The 19,219-nt window shown below is 43.9% G+C and overlaps 1 protein-coding gene across 3 annotated transcripts in view; it reads left to right on the plus strand.

The window, feature by feature from the left end:
• Positions 1 to 9,788, plus strand: part of hsf1 (heat shock transcription factor 1) — a 112,577-nt gene extending 102,789 nt beyond the window's left edge. For all 3 annotated transcript variants that reach the window (XM_060825245.1, XM_060825247.1, XM_060825246.1), the window contains 4 exons: positions 961 to 1,066; positions 1,682 to 1,747; positions 2,395 to 2,461; positions 5,074 to 9,788. In XM_060825245.1, coding sequence (XP_060681228.1) covers positions 961 to 1,066; positions 1,682 to 1,747; positions 2,395 to 2,461; positions 5,074 to 5,285 — 451 coding nt within the window. In that variant the 3' untranslated portion in view covers positions 5,286 to 9,788. The remainder of the gene's footprint in view (positions 1 to 960; positions 1,067 to 1,681; positions 1,748 to 2,394; positions 2,462 to 5,073) is intronic.
• The last annotated feature ends 9,431 nt before the right edge of the window (positions 9,789 to 19,219 follow it).

The raw sequence follows: 19,219 nt of genomic DNA on the forward strand, positions 1-19,219 counted from the left end.
CGTTCATACACCCAAATCTGGCACTATCCATAGAGAGAAAGCAGAGTTACCATTTCAGGACCAGTGACCTTTCTTCATAGATTCACTACATTTCGCTCCTCATGCAACCAAACCTGAGCTTTTCCAGCAATTTTTGTGTTTTTGATTTCCAGCATCCACATTCTTTAGGTTTTTAGTTAGAGAAAATAGATTATTGGAATACGTAGCAAAACTGGAAAATTAGTTCAGTGGTCTTTATTTCCCTGCTTCCAATAAGACAATAGTTTTCAACTGGCCAGACCCCTTGTTCAGATGTCTTTCTCCGGATGCTTCCACTGGGTTGTAACAAGTTACTGATACACTTGGAAAATGCCTCTGATTTTACAATGTAGAAGTTACGGCTTCCAGCACCTGCTGCAGGAAAGCTAACTTTCTTCAGGTTCAAACTGAGACTTTGAATGTGGACAACAGAGCTTCTGGGTTGGACGAAGATCTCCACACTTTTTTTTGTCTCTCTCTATTTCTTTCACTCTTGTAACTTGTTTTCAGCCACTGCAGAACCATTTACACACTGTTAGCAAGCAAAAGGTCTCTGCCATTGGTTTGCAGGCCGAGTGACCGTTATCAAACGGCTTAGTATTGTATCATTAACACACCCTTGGCTCCAGACCCTCTGCTAAATGAACTTCACTTACTGATTATTTAAACAGTTATTTGCAATGCCTGCCATGGGTACTGTGTTACTTTCCATCAAAACTGCAGCCACTCTTTCAAACACTGGTTTGTAAAACACCTGTCTCTTCTTTCAGTCTCCACTTCATAAAAAAAAATCAAAAATAAGAAGACACATACCTTACACTTCTGTCCCTGGCCTTCCTGGAATTCTTTTGGAAAGGTGACATACAGTAATGGAACAGAAAATGTCTTAGCTTAAAACAATATAAGTTAAAGCATTATTTCTCATTTTCTATTCTTCTGTAGAAATGATTTCTCCAATCACTTGGATAGAATTGATTCGAGTTTGGATAACCTACAAAACCTACTATCAGGACAGACTTTCAATATGGAATCCAGCACGCTTTTAGATGTGAGTTTGCTTTGGTTGTGAACTGGGAATTTAATTCTCCTGTGCTGCTCTGGAATTTGAATTTAATTACATAAATATGGAACAAAAGCCTGGTTTATGTAATGAGGACCATTAAATTACCAACCTGCTGTAAAAATCCATGTGGTTTGTTCATGTCCTGTAAGAAATTAAATCAGCCTGTCTGGCTGATACGTGAGTGCAGACTTGCAGCTTGACCTTTAACCACTTAGTTGCCTTCAAAAAGCTGGCTCACCCTGCTTTGTCGAGAGCTATTCGGGATGAATGCCAACTCATTGAATAAAAGAAAATATCAGTTGCCACTCCTTCTAAATTAAGTTATTTCTGTGCATATTTATCACGCGGTGACAAAACATGAGCATATGTAAAGAAAATTCTGGAACACTGTTACTTGGAAAGACTTTAAATCAGTTGAGTAATGTGTCCTTGTAGCAATGTCGAGTGGAAGTTAAAGCTCCTGATCCTTGTGGTGACAGGTCAGCTGTGTATTTCTATGCGTGTTATGTAGTACCTTTATCCGTTCAGTCGACAGAGGGAGCTGTTTTACTGTGTTTTGGTAGAAGTTTGGAAATTAACTTTGCTTTCTTTCATCTGCAGCTGTTTAACCCCTCGCTGTCTGCCATTGACCTGAACTTGCCAGATGTGGAGGGGAACCTAGAAGAAGTAAGTAGAGTAATCCTCATTCATTATTCTACTTCTGATCCAGAGAAGCACCATATTTAGTGTAATCAAGTGAATCAGACTTTCCCCTTACAATCAATATGAAAGCTATAGTTTGGTACTGTGGGACCTTTCTCATCAGATAAAGTAATTATAATTAAAGCACAATACCATGGATAATGAAAATTTAAAATGAAAGGAAAGTGTCTTTTGGTTTTAAATAGATTTGGCACCATCAGTGGAAAGATGTGGAGACGCCAGTGTTCGACAGGAATGTACAAAGTTAAAAATCACGCAACACCAGCTTATAGTCCAGCAAGTTTATTTGGAACACGAGCTTTCAGCGCGCTGCTCCTTCATCAGGTAGCTGTCTGATGAAGAAGCAGCGCTCTGAAAGGTAGTGCTTCCAAACTAACCTGTTGGACTATTAGCTGGTGTTGTGTGATTTTTAACTCAGTGGAAAGAAACAGTGATATTTCATGTCACACATGACTCTTGTCCAGCATTAACCTACATAAGGGAGGGTTCCTGCTCCCTCTGTTTTGGGAGGCTCTGTTATGAGCTTTGCTTTGAAGTAAACATTTGATAAAGCTAGTTTCTTTTATTAATTTTCCCAAATTACTGACCTTTTTTCTCTCTCTCTCTGCTAGTCAACTTTGCAGATGCAAGATATGATGGGCTCTCAGGATCAGAAAGATACAAGCACTTTGGATGCAGGTAACTTAAAGGGAGATTGCAAAATCTTTTTAAACCTCGACCTGGGGATGTTGCCCAAAATGCTGTCTGCTCTGAGTTAAAATGTCTTCCATCGGATGTGAGTTCTCTGCAGAGGAAAGGATTTGCACTTATCTGACTTCTTTCTCATCCATCCCTGTGAATTCTGAAAGAACTACACAACCACCAAATTATTTTTCAGCCCTGGACATAGGCAAACAAAGTGCACAACAGAATCCTATAAAAGGCAGTAATACAGCAATCTGTTTTGTGAGTGAATTACTTGTGGCAGTAACCTTTACAGGTTCACCAATGGAACTCCCTGCTCAGCTTCAAATATTGCAGGTTTAGTCAGAAATTCATCTTGCCAGTTTCCATTTATATTCTGAGCAATAGAGGTATAAATTGATAAATTACTGTTCACCCTCCACAAATGCCTAACTAAAAGGCAAATGTGCTGGTTTTCTATTATGTTCTCAATTTACTTCTTAAAATGTCTTTGGAACCCCTCTTTCAACCCTCCAAGGAGATTATTGTTTTGACATAAATGTAAGCAAATAGAATGGGCCTGGAGCTGATTGGAAGGTGATCTTTCCTGATGAAGGGCTTTTGCCCGAAACGTCGAATTTCCTGTTCCTTGGATGCTGCCTGACCTGCTGCGCTTTAACCAGCAACACATTTTCAGGTGATCTTAATGAAACATAGCAGATTAAAGGCCTTGAGAGGATAGAAACTCGGAGAATATTTCCCTTGATTGGGGAGTTTAGATCGAGGATAACACGCTCAGGAGAAGAACGCAACCATTTAGAACTGAGATGAGAGAGTCATGGCTGTGAACCTTTTGGAAATTGCTACCCCAGAGGTTCATGGCAACCCAATTGTTCAGCAGATTTGTGTTTGACATTGATAGGTTTGTGGATGGTGAGGCAAGTGTAACTCTTGTAGAATGCCAGCCATGATCTGTTATGCATTAGGGTCCTGTTCATTACAGACAGAAAGAACATATACACACACCACACCAACTTGACACAACAGGTGACAGCCATTCACTGGTTCATTGCCTTGACCCATTAGAGTCTACCTGCCTGGTTTAAAACAGAAATCCAGCCTGGCAGGTAGCTGTTGAATGGTTGTATTTTCCATGGCAATGTCTTTCCCAATCAGAGTTCTCCTTTCATGTAGTATAAGTATTGGCTTTGCCCTTGAATTGGTGCTCTTATGAATTTGTTCAAGATGAAAAGCCTCAATAAAATGTCTTTTTCTTTGCAATTATGTACAAGTCCTGTTCTTCCATGCAACTGTTTAAAGATAACAGAAGGATTGTCATGTGAGGAAAAGTTAAAGAGACTGGGCCTATATTCTATGGTGTTTAGAAGAAGAAGTGATCTCATTCAAAGATACAACATTCATTCAGGCTAGACACGGGGTGAATGCAGATTGAGCTGTGCGAGCCAGCGGACAAGTCTTAGGATAAAGACAGGCCACTTACAGTTAAGATTAGAAGGAATCTCTTCACTTGGTGAGGAGTCTTTGGAATTCTTCCCAAGAGGGCTGTAGAGGCTAAGCTGTTTGTCATGTTCAAGACTGAGACGGATAGATTTCTATGTATTAAAGATATCACAAAAATGTTATAGTGCAGAAGGAGGCCACTCAACCTATTGGGCTTAGACTAGCTCTCTGAACAAGCTTCATGACTTAGTGCCATTCTGCAGCCCATTTCTTGTAATTCTGCACATTACTTGAATTTAAATACTGTCCTTTGGCATGCCTTGATTGACCCCATCTTTACCACATTCCCAGGCAGTGTATTCCATACCTGAACCACTCGGTGTGCGTAAAAGCTTCTTCTTGCATCGCGTTTATTTCCTTCACAGACCTGTTTTAAATCTGTGTCCCCTCGTTCTTGATCCATTTATATCAAGGGAGATGGGAATAGTGCAGGAAAATGGTGTTGGAGTAGCAGATTAACCATGATCTCATTGAAAACAAACATGAGGGGCTGGTTGGCCTCCTGCAGTTTATATTTCTTATTTACGAGCTTTTTATTACATATGCATCAATTGTATTTCATGTTCACCAATTCCCATTGTGAAATTTAAACTTGTCTCTCTGGGTCGCTAATCCAAAGCCAGTGGCGTAATCATTACCACTGTGGCAGGAACTGAGCATTAGAATCCTGACATGCTTGCTTGCAGAATGATGACCCTCTCCCTAGTCCAGCTATATACTGATTTCAACACAATGTATTGTGACGTAGTGACAGTATCCCTATCAATCGGCCAGAAGCTTGGCTTCATGTCCAACACCAGGACTTGTTAGCCGCAATGGACTGCTTATCATTTTATTGATTGGGCAAATACTCAGCATGCCAGGAGAATCCTGCTGACCTATCCTGCTTTTCCCCAAAGAAGAAAGAAGTGCGTGTAAAGATATGCTTTACGAACAAACAATTCTATAATGAGCCCACAGCTGAGATCTGCTGAGTCCAATTGGAAAGTGAACCTTGTATCTGTGTATTATGTGACCTATATCACTGTAATACCAAATTCCATTCTGTTCATATCCTCAGCTGCACTGAACAATTGAATAACTTGTGTGTCTCCTCTCTTGTTTAGGAAAGCAAGTTGTCCAGTACAATGCTCCACCTCTACTAATGGTAGACACCAACACCAGTGATACAGGGGACCTCCCGGTTTTATTTGAGCTTGGAGATTCTCCGTACTTCCAGCCTGAAGACAACTTAAACCTGGATCCCACAGATGATGACCCACTGTCCCTCCTATCAAGCAGCAACCTGTCACACACAAAGGATCCACCCGTCTCCTAACTCCAGGAGAGCCTTCCCCCTACTTTCCTCCACCCAACCATGCTCCAAACGCATGGACTGTTTGTTCAGGGGATGGCTTTCTTCTGCAGGAGAGAACACAGGATGAGAGAGTGAAACTGTATCTTTAAATATTTTATTTTAACCAGTTTGCATTTCTAGCCTGATAAACTCTTATTGCAAGTAGAGAACAGCCTGGGTTCAATCACAGGGAAGTGTATCATAGGGATCCTTCTCCTGTTAAGTCCCAACATCATTGATTAAGGACAAGATCATTGATTGCAGACAGCAATTTCTTCATCTTCATTCTCCCTCTTAAAGCGACAAAGAGCAGTTAGACTCTATTGCCCTAATAACAAGTTCTGTTGGAGGAAGATTTAGAAACCACTATCACTTTTCTCTGAGTAAAGAGATATCGTTATATTATGTTAATTTCCGTTTTGTGTTGTCCCTACTCTCCACCCTTCCCTGCCCCTCCCCTGCCTTGCCTCCAATGTCCTTGTTTTTGTATATTTACACTTTAATCCAGTTGCTGATAAGTGAAGATGTATTTTTGATTCATATTAAAAAAAAAGGTTTTTTAAAAAAAGTTAATATTCTAGCTTGTACTGTAAAGCCTGCAATGATGTGGTAGAAAGGAGGTTTATTTTTTTATGCACTATATTTTGGAAGCTTACAAAATAGTTTCACGAAGAATCAGAAATTGGAATGTAGGGAAAAGGATTTGACAGATGAGTATAATCCATGTGCTCTCATTCTCTCACTTGTAATTCACGTATTCACATTGAAGACAAACTCAATGCGCTGATTCCTTCTTTCCAGTGCTGGTAATGGGTTGTTTCAATGGCAGAGCAGTGGAACCTTGCCATTAATGTAACTGCTGTGTGGTTGGTCTTGGGGCCCACAATCTCAGCTGACTTACTCAGCAGAGGTGAGGCATGCATCAACCTGCTCAAGTAGTCGTAGATGAGTCCTTTTTATTAAGAGGAAGGGCCCATCTTTCAGAGGAAGTCAGGGCTTCCCCAATTATCACAGCAGCATTTCTCTCTTCTGGGTGTCCATTCCATCCCCCAAAATTGCTCTTGGGCACATATGGTCTCTTTTAGGTATTGAGACCTTATCAGTAATCCATAAGATGTAAGAGCAGAATTAGGCCATTCAGCCCATTGAATCCCTCCATCATTCACTCATGGCTGGAATGTTTCCAAACCCCGTGGAGTCAAAGAGTAATACAGCATAGAAACAGACCCTTCAGCCCAAATTGGTCCTTGCTGACCATGGTGCCCACTCACCGACTTCCAATTGCCCGCATTTGGTCCATATCCTCCAGACTCTTCCCATCCATGTACCTATCCAAATGTTTTTTAAATGTTGCTATTGCACCTTGTCTGACAGCCCATTCCATATATGCACCACTCTGTGTGAAGAAGTTGCCCCTCAGGTCCTTCCTAAATCATTCCCCGCTCACCTTAAACCTGTGCTCTCTGGCTTTCAGATCCCCATCCCTATGCATTCATCCTATCAATGTCGTTCATGATTTTATACACCTCTATAAGATCACCCCTCATTCTCCTATGTTCCAAGGAATAAAGTCGTAATCCATTCTCCTACCTTAGAACATAGAGAATTACAGCACAATACAGGCTCTTTGGCTCTCGATGTTGCACCGACCTTCTTCAAGAACCTATCTATCTCTGTCTTATATAGGCTCAATGACTTGGCCTCCACTGCCTTCTGTGGCAATAAATTTCACAGATTAACCACCCTCTTGCTGAAGAAACTACTTTTCTTAGTTCAAAAGGATTGTCCCTGCATTCTGACACTGTGCCCTCAGGTCCTAGTCTCTTCTGTGAGTAACAACATTTTCACCATGTCTACTCTACCCACTACTACGTAAGATACCCTCTTCCTTCTAAATTCCATTATGAGCAGACCCAGAGTTGTCAACCGCTCCTCATATGACAAACCTGGGGATCATTCTTGTGAACCTCCTCTGGACTCCCTCTGACGAAAGTACATCCTTCCTTAGATGCAGGGCCCAAAACTGCTCACAAGCTTCCAAATGCAGTCTGACCAGAGCCTTATACACCCTCAGCAGTACATCTCTGCTCTTGTATTCTCGCCCTCAAAATCAATGCCAACATTGCATTTGCCTTACTAACTACAGTGCAGCGCTTGCTCAGCACTGACCCTCCAACAGTGCAGCTCTCCCTCAGTACTGCATCAGTGTGTTGACCAAGGTTTCAGCCTCAGCTTTCTGGGTCTTATCAAATGATTGTGCCAGTGTTCTATTTCTGACCTCAAAGACATCAGAGCAGTTCCCTGCTTTTATGAGTTTGTTTATTCGTGGATGTTGCCTGATCTGTGATGTTAAAACTTCCGTCTCTGGTCTGTTATCAGCTGGATTGGAAATGGGGATGTTTAGAAGGAAGTCGTTGTTGGTGTTTCATCTATTTTGGGAGACGATAGATGGAATCACCTGGCGGGTTCCTGACTCTGGGAATTTGACTCCAAAGCCGACAGTAATAACGCTGAAGGAAAGCAGAGTAGGGATACGATGGGAAATGAAATTCTGCCAGTGCACCTTCAACTTGTCCAAAGAAGTGATGGCTTCACTTTGCTGCAGCCCATTCCCAGCCAGTTCTGTGCATTAATATAAGCCACTGTTCTTTGACCAGCACACTCTTCCCTGAGTGTCAGGAGGCTGCAGAGACTCGAGGCTAATGCCCTAGTGCATTGCTGAGGTACGACAGCACTGTTGGAGGTAAACCTAAAAAATGTCAGGACAGTTATTCCAGGGGCAAGCAGTGAGATTATCCTGGTGCCCTGACCAGTATTTATCTCCTAATGAATAATGCAAAAGCATTATTTAGTTGTGACTTTGTTGCTGTTTGTGGGATTGTGCTAATCGTATGTAACAGTTCCTATATTGCAGTCACGACTACACTTTAAAAGTCAGTCACTTGCTAGTATCCTGAGGGTTGAGAAAGTTGCCTTCGAAATTCCTGTCCCTCTTTCTTTAAACCGATGCAGTCACTCAGGCTGACTCTGGTACTGAACCCAGGGGACTAAGTGGACTAAATGCTGCTGGAAACCAATTGCAATGGCAAGAGTCTGCCACCAGACCTACTGGCCTGAATCTATAGCCTTGAGGCTAAAGTCTTCCTTGCACTTCAGTATTGACAACCCAACTCTAGGACTGATCTGTTTTAGTCTCCCTTACCTTGAGAAGAGGTTTAATTTTAAGCGACTTTTTTTTTGTCATTCCCTGATCTTTATGAATGCCGGTGAGCTGCCACGGGTAGTGATAGTATGGTTATTTGAGGATGAAGAATATTGTAGTTCCACACAGGAATTTCAGATACAATCTGGAAGAGGGAAGGTGGGTTGTTACTGGGTAGTAATCAGGAGTAGGACCCATACCTGCTCAGAGTGTTGGTTGCAGTTTTCAGGAACAATTTGCTGTCTGGGAGCTGCTGTTTCTGTGTTGTGTTTTTATTCATTGAGGGGATGTGGGTGTCGCTGGCCGGGCCAGCATTTATTGCCCATTCTTAGCTGCCCTTAAGATGGTGGTGGTGGCTACCTTCTTGAACTATTGCAGTCCACATGCTGTTGGTAGACCCACAATATGGTTAGGGAGGGAATTCCAGGATTTAGGATTAGCCATATATTTCCAAGTCAGGATGGTGAATGGCTTGGAGGGGAACTTTCAGGGGGTGGTGTTCCCGTGTATCTTCTAAGTGGAAGTGGTCGTGAGTTTGTAGGGTAATTTTGAAAGCACCTTCAAGGATCCTTTAGGTCCAAACACTTTGAACAGCCTCTGGTTTTAAATGCTGAATGTTAACAGCTTGAGTGAGTTGGCCCCTGCCTGCCTCTAGTCTTCCTGATAGTATGAGAATGGCAGAATGGGAAGAACGAGAAATATGAACTGACTGATTTCTAAACTGAAGTGTGCATACCCTTGCTTCCTCACTTTGATGCCTCTTCACTCAATCACTTGTACAATCCACTCTGAAACCCCTCGGCAGCTTTAACATTCAGGAGTGGACCTGGACATTGAACAACACGTGTCACTGTCTGAATACTTCCCTGATCAACAACAAAAAGGTCTTGGCATCCTTCCCCTGTTTGAACGTGTCTGGGTATGAGTTGGTTTTATTTTACACATTTAAGTATCATAGCTGCCCTTCTGAATGTTTTAGATGTTGGTGGAAGAGAGCACCACTGCGTGTAAGTATCAGCGGTATTAGCAGTTTTGCAAATGAGTGATGCCTGACATGCTGCAAAGCATGCACACCCCCGTGTTAAAATGCGACATTGCATTCTGTGTAAAACTATCCATAGACAATTGGCAGCTGTGTGTATCAGACATGCACAGTGCACTTATTCTTGTATTTAAACAGTCAATGTCCAAAGTTGCCAAGCGACTGAAGGGGCTTTCAAATGTAAATAAATTGTAAATGCTGCTGTTTAATGCCGTAATAAAAAAGATTGTATAGAAGTATCGAATGGTTACAGCACCTATATCCATATAAAGAGAAAATGCTAAATATACTGCTCAAAATTCTTCCTCCTTTTGATTTTGGATTATTACTTTTTGATGGCTAAACTCGTGCAGTAAATTATTGAAAGGATATTGGTTTTTTTTACTAAATTAATAACCCACAAATCTGAGCTAATCTGGAGAAATTAGGTCAAATCCTGCCGTAGCAGACTTCAATTTGCTGGATGTGGGATAAAAATCTTAACACTGATGAGCATTGCCAGAAAAACCTATCTGGTTCACTAATGTCCTTTAGGGAAGGTAACTTACCTGGTCTGGCCTATATGTGACTCCAGACCCACAGCTGACTCTTAACTGCCCTCTGGGCAATAAGGGATGAGTGTTAAATATTGCTTAGCCTGCGACGCCCTCATCCTGTGGATGAATGAAAAATATACTCCGCTGCTTTCCTATTCCTTCATATGTTCAGTGTAGAAGGAGAGTTACTCTATGTCTAACCCCGTGCCGTCCCTGTCCTGGGAGTATTTGATGGGGGACACTGTTGGGAGATTTTCTCTATATTTAACCCCACGCTGTCTCTGACCTGGAGTATGTTTGATGGGGACAGTATAGCGATCCCAAAGGAGGTAGAGACCATTCCCTTCATGATATCCTTGTCAGCTCCATGCCCTCCACCATCCCGGCCTCCACTCCCGGCACCTTCCCTTGCCATCGTAAGAAGTGCAAAAATGTGCCGACACCTCTGTCCTCCCCTCTGTCCAAGGCCTCAAAGGAACCCCCACCCCGGTCCTCACCTTCCACCCCACCAACCTCTGGATATACCACGTCATCCTCCGCCATTTCCGCCACCTACAAACAGACCCCATCATCAGAGATATATTTCTCTCCCCACCCTTATTTGTGTTTCAGAGAGATCATTCACTCTATGACTCCCATGTCAGGTCATTTGGAAGCACTAGCTTTTGGAGTGCAGCTCCTTCATCAGGTAGCTGTGGAGTCGGATCGTAGGATACAGAATTTATAGCAAAAGATCGTAGTGGTATACAACTGATGCGATATATTGAACAAGTAAAAAGTGAGGTCTGCAGATGCTGGAGATCAGAGCTGAAAATGTGTTGCTGGTTAAAGCGCAGCAGGTCAGGCAGCATCCAAGGAACAGGAAATTCGACGTTTTGGGCATAAGCCGATGAAGGGCTTATGCCCGAAACGTCGAATTTCCTGTTCCTTGGATGCTGCCTGACCTGCTGCGCTTTAACCAGCAACACGTTTTCAGATATATTGAACAAGCCTAGATTACTATTCCACTAGCTACCTGATGACGGAGCAGTGCTCCAAAAGCTAGTACTCCCCAATAAACCTGTTGGACTATAACCTGGTGTTGGATGGACAAAGTTAAAAATCACACCAGCCCAAAAGCAGTACCTTCACGTCAATGGGCCTCAGAGTTCTGATGTTGCCCTGTTGTATCTGAGCCTTCCTGTTGCATTGTTTTGGAAGCTGGAACTAACACCGAGCAGCTTCAGTGAACTGCATATTTTCTCCAGCGGCTTAAACAGGCGGTCTGACAAACAGAGGCAGCCCTGATAAATTTCTAGTAAAAAATGAGGTCTGCAGATGCTGGAGATCACAGCTGCAAATGTGTTGCTGGTCAAAGCACAGCAGGCCAGGCAGCATCTCAGCATCAGCCCTTCCTGATGAAGGGCTTATGCTCGAAACGTCGAATTCTCTATTCCTGAGATGCTGCCTGGCCTGCTGTGCTTTGACCAGCAACACATTTGCAGCTGATAAATTTCTAGGCCAGTGTATTCTAATTAATTTCTCTAATTAATTCATTGACTCCAAGGCTTCAGTTCCACAACCCTTCTCTGCAGAATCCAGGGAAAAGAATCGGCTGGCATTTGTTGCCAATATGATTGAGAAAGTCAGAAGGAGATCATTACAAGGTTGAGCGGCTGTAAAGAGTTTGGTTTGACCATCAAGAAGACGCATGTCATGCCATGAATTTGAATTCAATACCAATCTGGAAATAAGAGTCCAATGATGACCATGAATCCATTGTCAATTATCAGAAAACCCCATCTGCTTCACTAATGCCCTTCGGAGAAAGAAGCTGTCATTCTGACCTGGTCTGGCCTACGTGTGACTCCAGACCCACAGCAATGTGGATGACTCTTAACTACTCTGTGGGCAATAAATGCTACCTTGCCAGTGACACTCTTGGCCCATGAATAAATTTTTTAAAACTTGCTGGACCGCCAGCTATCGGGGTTGGCAATGCTGCAGGTTGTTAACAGTTTCACAATCACAAACTTGATGCTGAATTCAACACATGGTTCACAAAAGCTGCCGCCGTTAAATCCAGTGAGTCCGTGCTGATGTTTACATTCCTCCCACTTCCTCTCGCTGCATTAGCACATCTTTCTCTTCCTCTTCACTGTAGATTGTTCACCTCAACTGCTGCCATCCTAGGAACGTCCACATCCTTACCATTCTGTGGGTAAAGCCGTTTACCTTCACCCCTTATACAGGCGGATCCCTGAATTGCAAACTGCCAACTTACGAATACTTGCACTTACAAATGCAATCTCATACATGGGTGTAACTTTAAAAACTGGACATACTAATGTTTCCTGTAAATATGAAAGACTCCTGTATATTGTCGTGCATTGTATTCTGACTTAGTGTATTATTCGACTTGTGAGAGGGATCTGTCCACAACCCAGGGACTGCCAGTAGGCACAAATGTTCGTATTTATGATCTCCGTCGTTGGAGTGTCACTCAAGTGGAAGTATACCATCATAGAAATCTATAGTATAGGTAAAGGCCCTTCAGCCTATTAAGTCTGCACTGGTCAAAAGAAATCTGTGCACTGCTGTGGTCTCATTTTCCAGCACTTGGTCCAGAGCTGTGAGTGCCTTTGCCTTGCAAGTGCATATCTAAAAATACCTTTGTCTAACCAATTAAAATATTTCTATTAGATTGACCCTTCATCGGTATGCCTATTTCCTGGTGGAAAGAATCAGTTTAGTCTTTGCTGACCATTCCATCCATCAGAACTGAGGGGTTATGTTCAGAACTACCATCCTCTGAGCAGGAAAGGACTTGTGCTGATTGGTGACTTGACAAGGAGCAGAACAAATTTCGGATTGTCGTAAAAAGGAAACTAAGGGAGAGGTTGTGGCAACACATGAATAATCAGCTCCAAAGCTTCCCTTCGTGTTAAAAATCTCACAACATCATGTTAAGACCATAAGACATAGGAGTGGAAGTAAGGCCATTCGGCCCATCGAGTTCACTCCTTCATTCAATCATGGCTGATGGCATTTCAACTCCACTTACCCGCATTCTCCCCGTAGCCCTTAGTTCCTTGTGACATCAAGAATTTATCAATCACTGCCTTGAAGACATTTAGCGTCCCGGCCTCCACTGCACTCTGTGGCAATGAATTCCACAGGCCCACCACTCTCTGGCTGAAGAAATGTCTCCGCATTTCTGTTCTGAATTGACCCCCTCTAATTTTAAGGCTGTGTCCACAGGTCCTAGTCTCCTCGCCTAACGGAAACAATTTCCTAGCTTCCACCCTTTCCAAGCCATGTATTATCTTGTAAGTTCTTATTGGATCTCCCCATAACCTTCTAAACTCCAATGAGTACAATCCCAGGATCCTCAGCCATTCCTCGAATGTTAGACCTGCCATTCCACGGATCATCCATGTGAATCTCCGCTGGACACGTTCCAGTGCTAGTATGTCCTTCCTGAGGTGTGGGGCCCAAAACTGGACACAGTATTCCAAATGGGGCCTAACCAGAGCTTTATAAAGTCTCAGTAGCACAACGGTGCTTTTATATTCCAACCCTTTTGAGATAAATGACAACATTGCATTTGCTCTCTTAATCACGGATTCGGAATGCTGCTCCTTCAACAGGTGGTTGAAGGATCTGATGAAGGAGCAGCGCTCCGAAAACTAGTGCTTCCAATTAAACCTGTTGGACTATAACCTCGTGTTGTGTGATTTTTAACTTTGTACACCCCTGTCCAACACCGGCATCTCCATATCATGACTACCATCGTCCCTCAATGCTGTGGGTGTTGTGATTTGATGGTAAATGTAAAGAGCTATTCCAAGTGCAGTCAGATCAGCACACTGGAGACTCGCAGGGACACAGTGCTCACTTTGTCAGATGGGGTAAACTTGTTGCCTGGAAAAGTGCAACAGGTCAGGCAGCATCCAAGGAGCAGGAGAATCGACGTTTCGGGCATGAGCCCTTCTTCATACCCGAAACGTCGATTCTCCTGCTTCTTGGATGCTGCCTGGCCTGCTCCGCTTTTCCAGCAACACATTTTCAGCGCTGATCTCACTTTCTCCTAAACTTGTTGCCTGTCAGATGATGTGAAACATGGGGGAGCAAGTCATCACCACTTTCATCTCTCCATTTCCTTATTCCCATTGAAGCCAAGATGCGCCTTGTGTGTCATGAGCTGATTAGAACATGGAACATTACAGCACAGTACAGGTCCTTCGGCCCTCGATGAAGCGCCAACCTGTGAAACCAGTCTAAAGCCCATCTAACCTACACGATTCCATTACCATCCATATGTTTATCCAATGACCATTTAAACACCCTTAAAGTTGGCGAGTCTACTACGGTTGCAGGCAGTGCGTTCCACGCCCCTACTACTCTTGAGTAAAGGAACTACCTCTAACATCTGTCCTTTATCTATCACCCCTCAATTTAAAGCTATGTCCCTTGGTGCTAGCCATCGCCATCAGAGGAAAGGGGCTCTCACTGTCCGACCTATGTAACCCTCTGATTATCTTGTATATCTCAATTAAGTCACCTCTCAGTCTTCTTTCTAATGAAAACAGCGTCAAGTCCTTCAGCCTTTCCTCATAAGATTTTCCCTCCATGACAGGCAACACCCTAGTAAACCTCCTCAGCACCCTTCCACGTCTGACCTCAAACAAGTGTGGCCGCCCCAGAGTTTTGTACAGCTGCAGCATGACCTCGTGGCTCTGAAACTCAATCCTTCTACCAATAAAAACTAACACGCCGTATGCGTGTGTTCAGCGGTCTTCATATTCTCGGTGGCATTTTTAGATTAGACTTACAGTGTGGAAACAGGCCCTTCGGCCCAACAAGTCCACACCGACCCGCCGAAGCGCAACCCACCCATACCCCTACATTTACCCCTTACCTAACACTACGGGCAATTTAGCATGGCCAATTCACCTGACCTGCACATCTTTGGACTGTGGGAGGAAACCGGAGCACCCGGAGGAAACCCACGCAGACACGGGGAGAACGTGCAAACTCCACACAGTCAGTCGCCTGAGTCGGGAATTGAACCCCGGGTCTCAGGCGCTGTGAGGCAGCAGTGCTAACCACTGTGCCACCGTGCCACCCATTTGCAGTGGGAGGAGCAATAGCAAGGACCAGGGGTTTGATGGGAAGGTAAATTTAACAGTATACAAACTTAACTGATGTATAGGTGGAACGCATGCTGAGCAGGAGTGAACACAGGACTGCTGGGTAAGTGAGGTAATATATTCGGGTGGTTGCTTTACCCGAAACACTACTCTGGTCATGTCTCCCACCCATCCTCTTCCTGTAACCAAAAAAAAAGGTTCTGTGTGCCCAATTGGTAAGGTGACTAGTTTTTTTTTAGTTTTCCATAGTCTCTTTGGGAATTCAGAAGAGTGGGAATGGATGGTAGGGTAGTTGAATGTTCCTCCTGCAGAATGTGAGAGGTAGGAGTCACCATTAGTGTCGCCACTGACTTCATCTTCAGGAAGTGCACCCAACTCCGGCTCCTTGCAAGCCACGTTAGGGAACTCGGGTGGTGGAGGGGGTTATTGAGAGGAGTTACAGGGAGACAGTCACACCTCAGGTACAGGAAAAAGGTAGACGGGTTACCATCAGGGGACGGAAAGGGAACCGGTAGGCATCGCAGGGATCCCCTGTGGCTATTCCCCTCAACAACAAGTATACCATTTTGGATACTGTTGGAGGGGGAGGAGGGGGGCAGACTTACCAGGGGTAAGCCATAGGTACAGATCTCTGGCACAGAGACTGTCTAGTTCAGAAGGGAAGCGGGAAGAGGAGCAGAGCATTAGTCATTGGGGACTCCATAGTTAGAGGGACAGATAGAAGGTACTGTGGGAATGAGAGAGACTTGTGATTGGTGCGTTGCCTCCTAGGTGCTAGAGTCCGTGATGTCTCAGACTGTGTTTTTGGGATCCTTGAGGGGGAAAGGGAGCAGTCACGGTCCACATAGGCACCAATGACACAGGTAGGAATAGAGATGGGGATTTAAGGGAGAAATTCAGGGAGCTAGGGTGGAAGCTTAGAGCCAGAACAAACAGTTGTTGTCCGTGCCACGTGATAGCGAGGCAAGAAATACAGAGAGAGAGAGAGAGGAGTTGAACACATGGTTACAGGGATGGTACAAGAGGGAGGGTTTTAGATTCCTGGATAATTAGGCTCTTTCTGGGGTAGGTGGGGCCTTTACAAACCGGATGGTCTACACCTGAACCAGAGGGGTACCAATATCCTGGAGGGAAACATGCCAATGCTCTTCAGGTGGGTTTAAACGAATTCAGCAGGGGGATGGGAACCTAAATTGTAAGTCGAGTTGGAGGTGGGGGGGAAGTAGTGACATCAGAAATAATGTTTCAAGGTTGCAAGAGGGCACCGGCAAGCAAGAAGTTGGTTTGAAGTGTGTCTACTTCAATATGTCAGAGTGTTACAAGGGGACATAAATTTAAGGTGAAGGGTGGAAGGTATGGGGGGATGTCAGGGGTAGATTCTTTACCCAGAGAGTGGTGGGGGCATGGAATGTGCTGCCTGTGGGATTGGCAGAGTCAGAATCATTAGTGACCTTTAAGCAGCAATTGGATAGGTACATGGATAGGTGCTTAAGCTAGGACAAATGTTCAGCACAACATCGTGCTGTTCTGTGCTGTATTGTTCTATGTTCTATATTCTAACATCGGGAGCATCCGAAATAAGGTGGGTGAACTTGCAGCATAGGTCAGTAGCTGGGATTTTGATGATGTGGCCGTTTCAGAGACAAGGGTAGAGCAGGGACAGGAATGGTTATTGCAGGTTCTGGGACTCAGGCGTTTCAGCAAGAACAGAGATGAAGGTAAAAGAGGTGGGGGGTGTGGCATTGTTAGTCACTGACAGTATTACATTTGCAGAAAGGACGTTTGAGGACTCGTCTACTGAGGTAGTATGGGCTGAGGTTAGAAACAGGAAAGGAGAGGTCACCCTGTTGGGAGTTTTCTATAGGCCTCCGAATAGTTCCAGAGATGTAGAGAAAGAATGGCAAAATTACTCTTGATAGGAGCGAGATTGACAGGGTAGTTGTTTTGGAGAACTTAAATATTGACGGGGAATAATATAGTTTAAGAACTTTAGATGGATCAGTTTTTGTCCAATGTGTGCAGGAGGGTTTCCTGACACAGTATGTAGACAGGCCAACAATGGGCGAGGCCACATTGGATTTGATACTGGGTAATGAACCCGGCCAGGTGTTAGATCTGGGTAGGTGAGCACTTTGCTGACAGGACCATAATTCGGTTTTGTTTACTTTAACGATGGAAAGGGATAGGTATATACCAAAGGCAAGAGTTTTAACTCGGGAAAGGTAATTACAATGTGATTAGGCAAGATTTAGGATGGGGAAGAAAACTGCAGGGGATTGGCACAATTGAAATGTGAAGCTTATTCAAGGAACAGTTACTGCGAGTCCTTGATTAGTATGTACCTGTCAGACAGGGAGTAAGTTGTCAAGCAAGGGAGTCGTGTCTACCAAAGAAGTTGAATCTCTGGTCAAGAGGAAAAAGGTGGCTGTTAGGATGAGATGTGAAGGCTCAGTTAGGGCACTTGGGAGAATTACAAGTTAGCCAGTAAAGACCTAAACAGAGAGCTAAGAAGATGCCAGGAGGGGACATGAGAAGTTGTTGGCAGAAAGGATCAAGGAAACCCTAAGGCTTTCTACAGCTATATCAGGAATAAAAGAATGACTAGAGTAAGATTAGAGCCAATCAAAGACAGTAGTGGGAAGTTGTGCATGGGGTCAGAGAAGATAGGGGAAGTGCTAAATGAATATTTTTCGTCAGTATTCACACTGGAAAAAGGCAATATTGTCAAGGAGAATACTGAGATACAGGCTACAAGACAAGAAGGGAATGAGGTTCACAAGGAGGAGGTGTTAGCAATTCTGGAGAGTGTAAAAATAGGTAAGTCCCCTGAGCCAGATGGGATTTATCCTAGAATTCTCTAGGAAGCCAGGGAGGAGATTGCAGAGCCTTTGGCTTTGATCTTTATGACATCATTGTCTACAGGAATATTGCCAGAAGACCAGAGGTTAGCAAATTTTGTTCCCTTGTTCAAGAAGGGGAGAAGAGACAACTCTGGTAATTATAGACCAGTGAGCCTTCAGTTATGAGTAAAGTGTTGGAAAGGGTTATAAGGGATAGGATTTATAATCATTTAGAAAGGAATAATTTGATTAGGGATAGTCAACACGGTTTTGTGAAGGGTAGGTCGTGCCTCACAAACCTTATTGAGTTCTTTGAGAAGGTGACCAAACAGATGGGTAAATGATGAGGGTAAAATGGTTGAGGTGATTTCAGTAAGGCATTTGCTAAGGTTCCCCATGGTAGATTATTGCACAACATATGGAGGCATGGGATTGAGGGCGATTTAGCGGTTTGGATCAGAGATTGGCTGAAAGAAGACAGAGAGTGGTGGTTGATGGGAAATATTCATCCTGGAGTTCAGTTACTAGTGGGGTACCACAAGGATCTGTTTTGGGGTCACTGCTGTTTGTCATTTTTATAAATGAGGACATCGAAGGATGGGTTTTAGGTGGAAGTCTTTCCCCTCCCTCGAGTGAATTTTCTGGGCAATAAAAGCGGAGACTTTGGAACTCCTTGGCACAGAGTGCTGTGGGGCAGAGTCGTTGTGTCCATTTAAGGTTGAGATTGATAGATTCCTGATCAGTCGGGGCATCAAGGAATTTGGGAAAGGGCAGGAAAGTGAACATGAGGAATTTCGGATCTACCATGATCCTCTTGAATGGTGGAACAAGCTTGAGGGGCTGAATGGCCTACTCCTGTTACTGGTTTAATGATTGATATAATTCAACTCACTCAAACTCTTTATCATAAAATCCAGCATTACCTCAGAAACCCAAACATCATCAGCTCTAATTCAAACTTAAAGGAAGTGCTGGAAGCAGTAAGTAGGTCAGGCACTATCAGTGAGGTTCCAGGATGTGGGGGCCATTGTTCCCAGTGACAGTCAGCGGTGGGCTGGGGGGAGGGGACACTATTGCAGTGAGGGTCATTGGCAGGGAGGTGGGGGGGTTCTGTCTTGATGAGGGTCAGTGAGGTGGAAGGGGGCACTAACCCAGTGAGTGGGG

Source organism: Hemiscyllium ocellatum, chromosome 5 (genome assembly GCF_020745735.1).
Source record: "Hemiscyllium ocellatum isolate sHemOce1 chromosome 5, sHemOce1.pat.X.cur, whole genome shotgun sequence".
NCBI lineage: Eukaryota > Metazoa > Chordata > Chondrichthyes > Orectolobiformes > Hemiscylliidae > Hemiscyllium > Hemiscyllium ocellatum.